Source organism: Ranitomeya variabilis, chromosome 2 (assembly GCF_051348905.1).
Source record: "Ranitomeya variabilis isolate aRanVar5 chromosome 2, aRanVar5.hap1, whole genome shotgun sequence".
Taxonomy (NCBI): domain Eukaryota; kingdom Metazoa; phylum Chordata; class Amphibia; order Anura; family Dendrobatidae; genus Ranitomeya; species Ranitomeya variabilis.
The window spans coordinates 466,962,311-466,974,494 of record NC_135233.1 but is presented as its reverse complement, the minus strand read 5'-3'; the positions used below and the strand labels follow the sequence as shown (position 1 = coordinate 466,974,494).

Genomic DNA, 12,184 nt, shown 5'->3' with positions numbered 1-12,184 from the left:
AAAATATCAACAATCTCAAGCTTACAAGTCCAGAGATCTTGATGATCCTTTGTCAACGGTGCAAAACATAATCAAGACATTTACAACCCTGCAGTTTGCCAAAATGTACGTGCGCAAGCCAAAATCCTTCTGGGAAAACATCTTTTGGACAGATGAGACCAAGATAGTGCTTTTTGGAAAAGCACATCATTCTACCGTTTACCGAAAAAAAAAGAGGCCTTCATAGAAAAGAGCAAAGTACCTAAGAAAAGAGCACAGTACCTACAGTCAAATATGGTGGAGGTTCAAAGATGAATAGTCATACTTCAGAAGCACACAGAAATGAAGGCTGAAGAGTTCTCAAGTGACCAGCAATGAGTACGGATCTAAATCCCATTGAACACATGTCGAGACATATTAAAATTATTGTTGGGAGAAGGCACCCTTCAAATATGATATGCCTGGAGCAGTTTGCAAAAGAATAGTCCAAAATTTCAGTTGAGAGGTGTAAGAAGCTTGTTGGTTATAGGTGTAAGAAGCTTGTTGGTTATAGGAAGCGATTGATTGCAGTTATTTATTCCACAAGGTGTGCAACAAAATATTAAGTGGAGGATGCCAACAATTTTGTCAGACCCATTATTGGCCTTTTGTGTGAAATGATCACCAATTTGCCTTTTTTAACTGTTGTTCCCATACACATAAAGGTAATAAACATGTGTATAACAAAACATGTACAGTGGGGAAAAGAAGTATTTTGATACACTGCTGTTTTTGCAAGCTTTCCCACATACAAAGAGCGATCTGTAATATTTATTGAAGAACTACACAGGAGGACCTGGTCATTGACCTGAAGAGAGCTGGGACAACAGTCTCAAACATTACCGTTAGTAACACACTACGCCGTCATGGATTAAAATCCTACAGATCAACCGAATGTTCCCCCTGCTCCCGCCAGCACATGTTCAGGTGTGTTTGAAGTTTACCAATGACCATCTGGATGATCCTGAGGAGGCATAGGAGAAGGTCATGTGGTCAAATGAGACCAATATAGAACTTTTTGGTATGAACTCCACTTGCCATGTTTGGAGGTAGAAGGATGAGTACAACCCCAAGAGCACTGTACCAACCATGAAGCATGGTGGGGAAAACATCATAATTTGGGGATGCCTTTCTGCAAAGGGGTCAGGAAGACTTCACTGTATTGAAGGGAGGATGGATGAAGCCAATTATCGTGAGATTTTGGCCAACAACCTCATTCCCTCAGTAAGCCCATTAAAGATGGGTCGTGGCTGGGCCTTCTAGCATGACAATAACTTGAAACACACAGCCAGCGCAACAAAGCAGTGGCTCCAAAGAATTATTTCAAGGCCCTGGAGTGGCCTAGCCAGTCTCCAGACCTGAACCCAATAGAAAATCTTTGGAGGGAGCTGAAACTCAATGTTGCCCAGCGACAGCCCCAAAACCTGAAAGATCTGGAGAAGATCTGTATGGAGGAGTGGTCCAAAATCCCTGCTGTAGTGTATGTAAACTTGGTCAAGAACTACAGGAAATGTCTGACCTCTGTAATTGTATACAAAGGTTTTCTGTACCAAATATTAAGTTCTGTTATATCAAATACTTATTTCATGCAATAAGATGGAAATTAATTATGTAAAAATCATCAATCAATGCGATTTTCTAGATTTTTTTAATTAAGATTCTGTCTCTCGCAGTTGAAGTGTACCAATGATAAAAATTACAGACCACTCTATTCTTTGTAGATGGGAAAACTTGCAAAATCAGCAGTGTTTGAAGTACTTACATAGTTACATAGTTACATAGTTATTAAGGTTGAAGGAAGACTGTAAGTCCATCTAGTTCAACCCATAGCCTAACCTAACATGCCCTAACATGTTGATCCAGGGGAAGGCAAAAAAAACCCATGTGGCAAAGAGTAACTCCACCATGGGGAAAAAAATTCCTTCCCGACTCCACATACGGCAATCAGACTAGTTCCCTGGATCAACGCCTTATCAAGGAATCTAATGTATATACCCTGTAACATTATACTTTTCCAGAAAGGTATCCAGTCCCCTCTTAAATTTAATTAATGAATCACTCATTACAACATCATACGGCAGAGAGTTCCATAGTCTCACTGCTCTACTTATTTTCCCCACTATAAATACAATAATTTTCTGGGATAAATACTTCATTTTCTGGAACAATTTCAAGGGTGCCAACACTTTCGGCCATGACTGTACGTTGTCATGTGTTTTAGAATGTATTGAAAAAAAATTTATTTTAGGCAGTTATTCCATTGTTTATTTTACATGCGTTTTTGGTAGATTTTTTTTTTTGCATGACATTTTGTACATGTTATATTAAAATGTAATCTTAAAGACACCAAAATTAAGGGAAAATAATTTTGCCCGCAGCTGCCAATAAAGCTGTACACCAATCTTTCTTCCTTCATCTAAGTATTGGTGAGTTGAGCTATGTATTTCGGGCACTGTCAAGGAGGATCGGAGACTGGATGTGCATCAAGATGAGTTTTATTAATACAACATTTTTTTTTAAATTATTTTACATTTTTATACACAATTTTACCCATTGTTAGTCAAGATTTTTTTTTTTAAGTGATCCTCACCAGTCTAGTACCTGAGGAAGGAGTGGAACCAACTCCGAAATGCATTGTTATCAATAAAAGTCTCATCTTGACTTAAATCCAGTCTCTGATCCTCCTTGGCAGGGTACAGAATACACCGCTCAATTCTCCTGTCTACCTAGCACCTACCAAGGTGTGGGTCAGTGGCCGAGCCACCCATTGTTCCCTAGTCACATTTGTGCCGGGACACTACCACCCAGGTGAGCAGTAATTTCCAGTTGCCTTTTCACTTGTCTATGCTGTAACACCCATGGAGCGCCTCTTTCCTTTTTCTCTCATCTAGGTACTTTAACTCATAGAGAGATTCTATTCACTCACCAAAGGGAAAATATTCTGGTAGTTTCTTGAAATAAATCTCTTCATCTTTTTCCAGGAAGACACAGATTATAATACGGTCAAACTAAGAATCAAAACAGAGACTTTAGTGCATATTTTAATATTGGCATAATGGAGACACAAACTGAAAAAAATAAAGTGATTTAGAGTACAAGAAGATGGGAATGTATGCAACAATGTAGCTGAGGCCCCAGAGGGACAAAGATTACTGTTGCACTGATCAAGAGACTGCTGCGAGGAGGACTAAGTGGACATCAAAGGGTTGGGAGCTGAAATTAGATGTGTAAATCAAAGCTGAATAATGCATATGACAAGGGTCAGTGTTGTGAATTAGACTTTTTTGGCTCCCTCTTGTGGTCACTAGTGGTATGACTCTGAGATTGTCTTTCCCTAGTTTGGCACCCACCTGGGTCGTTAGTCCAGGGGTGTTGCTATATGAACTTCCTGAATTCTTAGTCTGGTGCCTGGCATCGTTGTAATCAGTCCTTTCTGTTTGCTCCTGTCTGCTGGTCCTGGTTCATGCAAAATTAAGCTAAGTCCTGCTTCCTTGTTTTTTGGTTATTTGTATTGCTCTTATTTTTTGTCCAGCTTGTACTAAATGTGATTCCTGATTTTGCTGGAAGCTCTAGGGGGCTGGTATTCTCCCCCCGGGCCGTTAGACGGTTCGGGGGTTCTTGAATATCCAGAGTGGATATTTTTGATAGGGTTTTTGCTGACCGTATAAGTCATCTTACTATATTCTGCTATTAGTCAGTGGGCCTCTCTTTGCTAAATACCTAGTTCATTCTTACGTTTGTCTTTTCTTCTTACCTCACCGTTATTATTTGTTGGGGGCTTGTATCCAACTTTTGGGGTCTTTTCTCTGGAGGCAAGAAAGGTCTCTCTTTTCCCTTCTAGGGTTAGTTAGTTCTCCGGCTGGCGCGAGACGTCTAGAACCAACGTAGGCACGTTCCCCGGCTGCTGCTATTTGTGGTGCTAGGATTAGATATACGGTCAGCCCAGTTACCACTGCCGTATGAGCTGGTTTTTTGTGTTTGCAGACTTGGTATTTATTGCAGAGACCCTCTGCCATTGGGGTCATAACAGGTCAGATCAAGAAATGTTCCTCAAACTTCCACTAATTAATTAAAGGGGTTGTCTGGGCTTTCTGTATAATTTGTGTGTATCAAGACTGCAGAATGCTGACAGTTCCTAATATACACTGCTCAAAAAAATAAAGGGAACACTGAAATCCCACATCCTAGATATCACTGAATGAAATATTTCAGTAAATATTCATTACATAGTGGAATGTGTTGAGAACAATAAAACCTAAAAATGATCAACGTAAATCACAACTAATATCCCACGGAGGTCTGGAGTTGGAATGATGCTCAAAATCAAAGTGGAAAATGAAGTTACAGGCTGATCCAACTTCAGTGGAAATGCCTCAAGACAAGGAAATGATGCTCAGTAGTGTGTGTGGCCTCCATGTGCCTGTATGATCTCCCTACAACGCCTGGGAATGCTCCTGATGAGGCGGCGGATAGTCTCCTGAGGGATCTCCTCCAAGACCTGGACTAAAGCATCCGCCAACTCCTGGACAGTCTGTGGTGCAACGTGACGTTGGTGGATGTCCCAGTTGTGTTCAATCGGATTCAGGTTTGGGGAACGGGCTGGCCAGTCCATAGCATCAATGCCTTCATCTTGCAGGAACTGCTGACACACTCCAGCCACATGAGGTCTGGCATTGTCCTGCATTAGGAGCAACCCAGGGCCAACCGCACCAGTATATGGTCTCAAGGGGTCTGAGGATCTCATCTCGGTACCTAATGGCAGTCAGGCTACCTCTGGCGAGCACATGAAGGGCTGTGCGGCCCTCCAAAGAAATGCGACCCCACACCATTACTGACCCACTGCCAAACCGGTCATGCTGAAGGATGTTGCAGGCAGCAGATCACTCTCCACAGCATCTCCAGACTCTGTCACGTCTGTCACATGTGCTCAGTGCGAACCTTTCATTTGTGAAGAGCACAGGGTGCCAGTGGCGAATTTGCCAATCCTGGTGTTCTGTGGCAAATGCCAAGCGTCCTGCACGGTGTTGGGCTGTGAGCACAACCCCCATTTGTGGACGTCAGGCACTCAGACCATCCTCATGGAGTCGGTTTCAAACCATTTGTGCAGACACATGCACATTTGTGGCCTGCTGGAGGTAATTTTGCAGGGCTCTGGCAGTGCTCCTCTTGTTCCTCCTTGCACAAAGGCTGAGGTAGCGGTCCTGCTGCTGGGTTGTTGCCCTCCTACGGCCCCCTCCACGTCTCCTGGTATACTGGCCTGTCTCCTGGCAGCGCCTCCAGCCTCTGGACACTACGCTGACAGACACAGCAAACCTTCTTGCCACAGCTCGCATTGGTGTGCCATCCTGGATGAGCTGCACTACCTGAGCCACTTGTGTGGGTTGTAGAGTCCATCTCATGCTACCACGAGTGTGAAACCAACATTCAACCAACATTCAAAAGTGACCAAAACATCAACCAGAAAACATTGGTACTGAGATGTGGTCTGTGGTCCCCACCTGCAGAACCACTCCTTTATTGAGTGTGTCTTGATAATTGCCAATAATTTCCATCTGTTGTCTATTCCATTTGCACAACAGCGTGTTGGAGAATATAATGGAGTTATATTCTGTTGTTTAAGTGTTCCGTTTATTTTTTTGAGCAGTGTACTCTCTATCAGCATTACTCATGGTGTCCCAGGTATTACACTTACACATGTGAGAAGTTGTCTCCTGATTCTGAAGGTGCTGCTCACTCCCCATCTAGAGTTTTCTGGTCTGGCAGAGATTGGTCATTAAGGTCACAACAGACATCATGCCCCCAGTCACTGCCAGACTCTCCTCCTGCTCCAGCACACAGTGCAAGGGAATGACTCAGCTGATTGGAGGCACCAGGAAGGAAAAGGCTTCTACATACAGGCGCTTCTGACAAAATTAGAATATCATCAAAAAGGTAATTTATTTCAGTTCTTCAATAAAAAAAAGTGAAACTCATATATTATATAGAGTTATTACAAACAGAGTGATTTATTTAATGTTAATGTTGATGATTATGTCTTACAGCCAATGAAAACCCATAAGTCATTATCTCAGTAAATTAGAATACTTTATAACGCCAGCTTGAAAAATCCTTTTAACATACGAACTGTTGGCCTACTGAAATGTACAATGCCTACAAGTAGTATTCAACCCCCTGCAGATTTAGCAGGTTTAATAAGATGCAAATAAGTTAGAGCCTTCAAACTTCAAACAAGAGCAGGATTTATTAACAGATGCATAAATCTTACAAACCAAAAAGTTTTGTTGCTCAGTTAAATTTTTATAAATTTTAAACATAAAAGTGTGGGTCAATTATTATTCAACCCCTAGGTTTAATATTTTGTGGAATAACCTTTGTTTGCAATTACAGCTAATAATCGTCTTTTATAAGACCTGATCAGGCCGGCACAGGTCTCTGGAGTTATCTTGGCCCACTCCTCCATGCAGATCTTCTCCAAGTTATCTAGGTTCTTTGGGTGTCTCATGTGGACTTTAATCTTGAGCTCCTTCCACAAGTTTTCAATTGGGTTAAGGTCAGGAGACTGACTAGGCCACTGCAACACCTTGATTTTTTGCCTCTTGAACCAGGCCTTGGTTTTCTTGGCTGTGTGCTTTGGGTCGTTGTCTTGTTGGAAGATGAAATGACGACCCATCTTAAGATCCTTGATGGAGGAGCGGAGGTTCTTGGCCAAAATCTCCAGGTAGGCCGTGCTATCCATCTTCCCATGGATGCGGACCAGATGGCCAGGCCCCTTGGCTGAGAAACAGCCCCACAGCATGATGCTGCCACCACCATGCTTGACTGTAGGGATGGTATTCTTGGGGTCGTATGCAGTGCCATCCAGTCTCCAAACGTCACGTGTGTGGTTGGCACCAAGGATCTCGATCTTGGTCTCATCAGACCAGAGAACCTTGAACCAATCAGTCTCAGAGTCCTACAAGTGATCATGAGCAAACTGTAGACGAGCCTTGACATGACGCTTTGAAAGTAAAGGTACCTTATGGGCTCGTCTGGAACGGAGACCATTGCGGTGGAGTACGTTACTTATGGTATTGACTGAAACCAATGTCCCCACTGCCATGAGATCTTCCCGGAGCTCCTTCCTTGTTGTCCTTGGGTTAGCTTTGACTCTTCGGACAAACCTGGCCTCAGCACGGGAGGAAACTTTCAAAGGCTGTCCAGGCCGTGGAAGGCTAACAGTAGTTCCATAAACCTCCCACTTCCGGATGATGCTCCCAACAGTGGAGACAGGTAGGCCCAACTCCTTGGAAAGGGTTTTGTACCCCTTGCCAGCCTTGTGACCCTCCACGATCTTGTCTCTGATGGCCTTGGAATGCTCCTTTGTCTTTCCCATGTTGACCATGTATGAGTGCTGTTCACAAGTTTGGGGAGGGTCTTAAATAGTCAGAAAAGGCTGGAAAAAGAGATAATTAATCCAAACATGTGAAGCTCATTGTTCTTTGTGCCTGAACTACTTCTTAATACTTTAGGGGAACCAAACAGAATTCTGGTGGGTTGAGGGGTTGAATAATAAATGACCCTCTGAAAAGACTTTTCACAATTTAAAAAAAAAAAATAAACAAAGAAATAACATTCTTTTTTGCTGCAGTGCATTTCACACTTCCAGGCTGATCTACAGTCCAAATGTCACAATGCCAAGTTAATTCCAAATGTGTAAACCTGCTAAATCTGCAGGGGGTTGAATACTACTTGTAGGCACTGTATATTCTATTCAGTAAATGCAGTCAATACTTGGCCGGGGCTCCTTTTGCATCAGTTACTGCATCAATGCGGTGTGGTATGGAGACGATCAGCCTGTTGCACTGCTGAGTGGTTATGGAAGCCCAGGTTGCTTTGATAGCAGCCTTCAGCTCGTCTGAATTGTTGGGTCTGTTGTCTCTCATCTTCCTCTTGACAATACCCCATAGATTCTCTATGGGGTTAAGGTCAGACGAGTCTGATGGCCAATCAAGCACAGTGATACTGTTGTTTGTAAACCAGGTATTGGTACTTTTGGCAGTGTGGACATGTGTCAAGTCCTGCTAGAGAATTAAATTTCCATCTCCAAAAAGCTCGTCGGCAGAGGGAAGCATGAAGTGCTCTAAAAATTTCCTGGTAGACGGCTGCGCTGACTTTGGTCTTGATAAAACACAGTGTACCTACACCAGCAGATGACATGGCTCCCCAAACCATCACTGATTGTGGAAACTTCACACTAGACCTCAGGCAGCTTGGATTGTGGCCTCTCCACTCTTCTTCCAGACTCTGGGACCTTGTTTTCCAAATGAAATGCAAAATTTACTTTAATCTGAAAACAACACCTTGGACCACTGAGCAACAGTCCAGTTCTTTTTCTCCATGGCCCAGGTAAGACTCTTCTGGTGTTGTTTATTGGTCATCAGTGGCTTGACACAAGGAATGTGACACTTGTAGCCCATGTCCTGGATGACGTTTGTGTGTGGTGGCTCTTGAAGCAATGACGCCAGCAGCAGTCCACTCCTTGTGAATCTCCCCAAAAATTTTGAATGGCCTTTTCTTAATCCTTTCAAGGCTGCGGATATCCCGGTTGCTTGTGCACCTTTTTCTACCTCACTTTTTCCTTCCACTCAACTTTCCATTAATATGCTTGGATACAGCACTCTGAACAGCCGGCTTCTTTAGGAATGACCTTTTGTGGCTTACCCTCCTTGTGAGGTGTGTCAATGACTGCCTTCTAAACTTCTGTCAAGTCCGCAGTCTTCCCCATGATTGTGGAGCTACTGAAACAGACTAAGGGACCTTTATAAATGCTGAGAAAACCTTAGCAGGTGTTTTTAGTTATCCTAATTTACTGAGATAATCACTTTTGGGTTTTCATTGGTTGTAAGTTAAAATAATCAACATTAATAGAAATAAACAGATGAAATAGATCACTCTGTGTGTAATGACTCTATATAATACATGATTTTCACTTTTTGTATTGAAGAACTGAAATAAATTAACTTTTTGATGATATTCTAATTTTGTGAGAAGCACCTGTATATTAATGTGTTAAAGGATGGTTTCAGCTTGAAAAAAAATCTGTTTAGATATCCTTTAAATATAAATATGTAGGACTTTGCCCTTTCATACAAGTGTAATCTGTCACCAGGAATTTGCTGCTCTGAGAGTAATAATATAGTGACACAGACCCAGATTCCAGCGATGTATCACTTACTTTGTTGGTTGTGGCAGTTTTGATAAAGTCACAATTTTCTCTGTTGCAGATCTAGCAGTTCTCTGAATGCTAAGCTGTGTATAACTTGGCCCACACCACTGATTGGCAGCTTTCTGTGTACACTGTGCATAGGCAGAAAGCTGTCAATCAATGATTGGGGCTTGGTTGGACTACATGACAGCATGTTTACTAATCTCTAGTGAATCTCCTGCTGATAAAACAATAATTTTATTAAAAAAAACAGCAGCAAGCATCCCAACACATCAGTGAAATCAGGTGCTACGACCCTACATTATGCAGCTTGCAGATTAGATGGCAAAAACTTGGTGACAGATTCCCTTTCAGACATATGCTATACAGCAGCTACTCGGATAATATAAAAATAAAAATACTCTGGAGATTTTTTTCATTGACTTTTATGCTGCAGATCTGTGAATGCTGAGCTCTGTATAACCCCTGCCCACACCACTGATTGGCAGCTTTCTGTGTATACTGTGCATAGGCAGAATCCTGCCAATCAGTGGTGGGTGCGTTGTTGGACTATATGGCAGCCGACCAAGTAATCCTCTAGTGATAATCTCCTGTTGATGAAACGCTGATTTTATTAAAAAAAATACACTAAGCAGCCCTGTAAGTGTCACGTTACTGGAACCAAGGTCTCTGCTTCTACATAATGCTGTTCTCTAATTAGGTGGCAAAAACCCGGTGACAGATTACCTTTAAGAGTTGGTCCTGGCAGCTCCACTCCTTGGTTGGGCTTCCTGTGTCAGCACGTGACCATTGATGATTGTGATGGAGGTTGGCTAGGTTGCTCTTTTTAATAGCCAAATCGGCCACAGAAAGGGGCTGGCTTAGCAATTAAAATAAGACAGGCAACTCCCTTTGCAGATAGCACTGATGATGTGACAACAAAGGAAGGACTCTCTTATGTTGAACCCAAGCCAGGAATGGAGCTGCCAGAACCCAAGACAGATCCTGATATCTTCAAATTGATAGACCTTGAGAAATGCTTTGCAATCGCTCTTCTATGGCCAACAGAAGAGGATCCTCCGTAGATGACCCCTTGCTTAACTCAGAATTCCTTAGAGTGTAAGAAATAGGGTTTTGTAAAGTAGACAAATCTTTTTAATGTAACCTATTCACATAAGGAGGTGCTAATAAGGGTAAGAAGCGCTGCAGACTTCAGAAATCTCTGAAACCAGATGTGCTATGCAGTGAAGACATATACAGTATACTCAATTAACAGGATAACATGCATTCCTCTCCGAAACCCACTGAGCGCCAACCTGATCGGTTGTTCCTTCGTAAGTCTAAGTACTATCCATACAAAATCAAAACAATCGGAAATAATCCATAAAAAAGAAACGTTATAAAATGTTATAACATCAACTACTAAAGAACCTGTTCTCATCCGATTATTATTATTAGAAGGCACACGCAGCCGAAACGCGCGTAGGGGCCATGGCACCATCAGACCAGAGGTAATCATTAGTATATTATTTGTACCTTTACTGAGCCATCTCTTTATTGACCCATGTGTGGCGTTCCTAAGATTACTATGTCTTTTTATGGCACTGAGTATTAATTAGCCACGGGGTATATTTACGATTGGCGGTATGGGTCTGACTATTTGGATATAACTGTCCTCTAGTCTGTGGTGTCCTGTTCATTTGGTACCAATCACCATTGTAACATTTTTTAGGGTTTTGAATGTTATTATAAATAAAGTTTATATTTTTTTACTACTCTAGTTCTGTTGTGCAAAACTTATTTATAGGTTTATTTATTCTTTGCATGGGACGATTTATATTTCTCTCCAGATGGGCACAGGAGCTGGGAACTAATAACCCTGTGTATTGTTTGTCTAATTGGTATTATTATTATTATGTAGATCACAAATTAACAGCCATCAAAAAATTAGAATTGGCAAGGTTTCATTTTGCTACGTCGTCTTCTTATCCTAATACTACTTAGTGTAAAGAGGTGACTCTGACAGTCATTTGTGTACTAAATAATCAAGACTCTCGTGTTATTTGGGCCATCCTTTATTTGAACTTTCTTCCTTTATAGCCAGGTCTCCCCTTGAGAGTGTTTATCACTGCCGTTCTCTTTTCTATTCCTTCTATTTACCACTTTTCTCTTTTTTTTATTTTTTATTTTTGTCTCGCCATGGTTCTCACCTTGTCTTTTTTCTCCTCCAGATAGCTCCTAATAGATCCCAATGCCACTTCGGCAGCCTCCTCAGCAGGGTACCCTGTGGAAACAACAGTTTTACTGTAAGAAAGTATTGGAAAAAAAAATAATGACAGATACAACAAGAAAAAAAATACACAATACTCACCAAAGACGCCAGTTGAAATGCATGGGAATGCCTATAAAACACATATGATGTTAGCATAAAAATTAATTACGAATACCGCACTACATATTCTGAGATATTACACAGATTTAACCGCGCATGCCTATACTTTTCCTCCAAACTTATATTCTCCTTCCACATGAATGACCAATGCTATTTTACATGGCTCTTACCAACATACAAGTTTGTTAGAGTTTTTCATATCATCAGATTACACGCTTCTGATCAGCTAGTAGGTAGTATTGCGGTAGAATTACACACAGTGGTAATCAAACGACGCCTATTGGGGGTATTTAAAGACACCACTGAGATAAATGGACGTTGAAAGCTTTGATTGGAAGCCTGCAGTAATCCAGAGCAGATAACCACTCCGCGCCCAAACAGAGCACATGACAAGGCATTGTGTGCAGATGAATATTCCCACGGTACTTCTGTCAAGAATCAAAAGATAATTGCAAAATGTACTATTTGTTCCCACAGAAAAAGGTGAGTCCGTCTACAGAAAATCATGCACACATACATAAAATATACTCGTCAACGTTAGATGGTTGGCATCTGGCAGAAGGGTAGACCAATGGAGCACCTCACAGTAC

The 12,184-nt window shown here is 41.8% G+C and overlaps 1 protein-coding gene across 2 annotated transcripts in view; it reads right to left on the bottom strand.

Moving 5' to 3' along the window:
• MACROD1 (mono-ADP ribosylhydrolase 1) overlaps positions 1-12,184 on the bottom strand; it is a 1,026,736-nt gene that overhangs the window by 14,676 nt on the left and 999,876 nt on the right. For both annotated transcript variants that reach the window (XM_077287616.1, XM_077287617.1), the window contains exons 7-9: positions 11,574-11,604; positions 11,413-11,486; positions 2,945-3,026 (exon numbers count right to left, since the gene is read on the bottom strand). In XM_077287616.1, the coding sequence (XP_077143731.1) occupies positions 2,945-3,026; positions 11,413-11,486; positions 11,574-11,604 (187 nt within the window). The remainder of the gene's footprint in view (positions 1-2,944; positions 3,027-11,412; positions 11,487-11,573; positions 11,605-12,184) is intronic.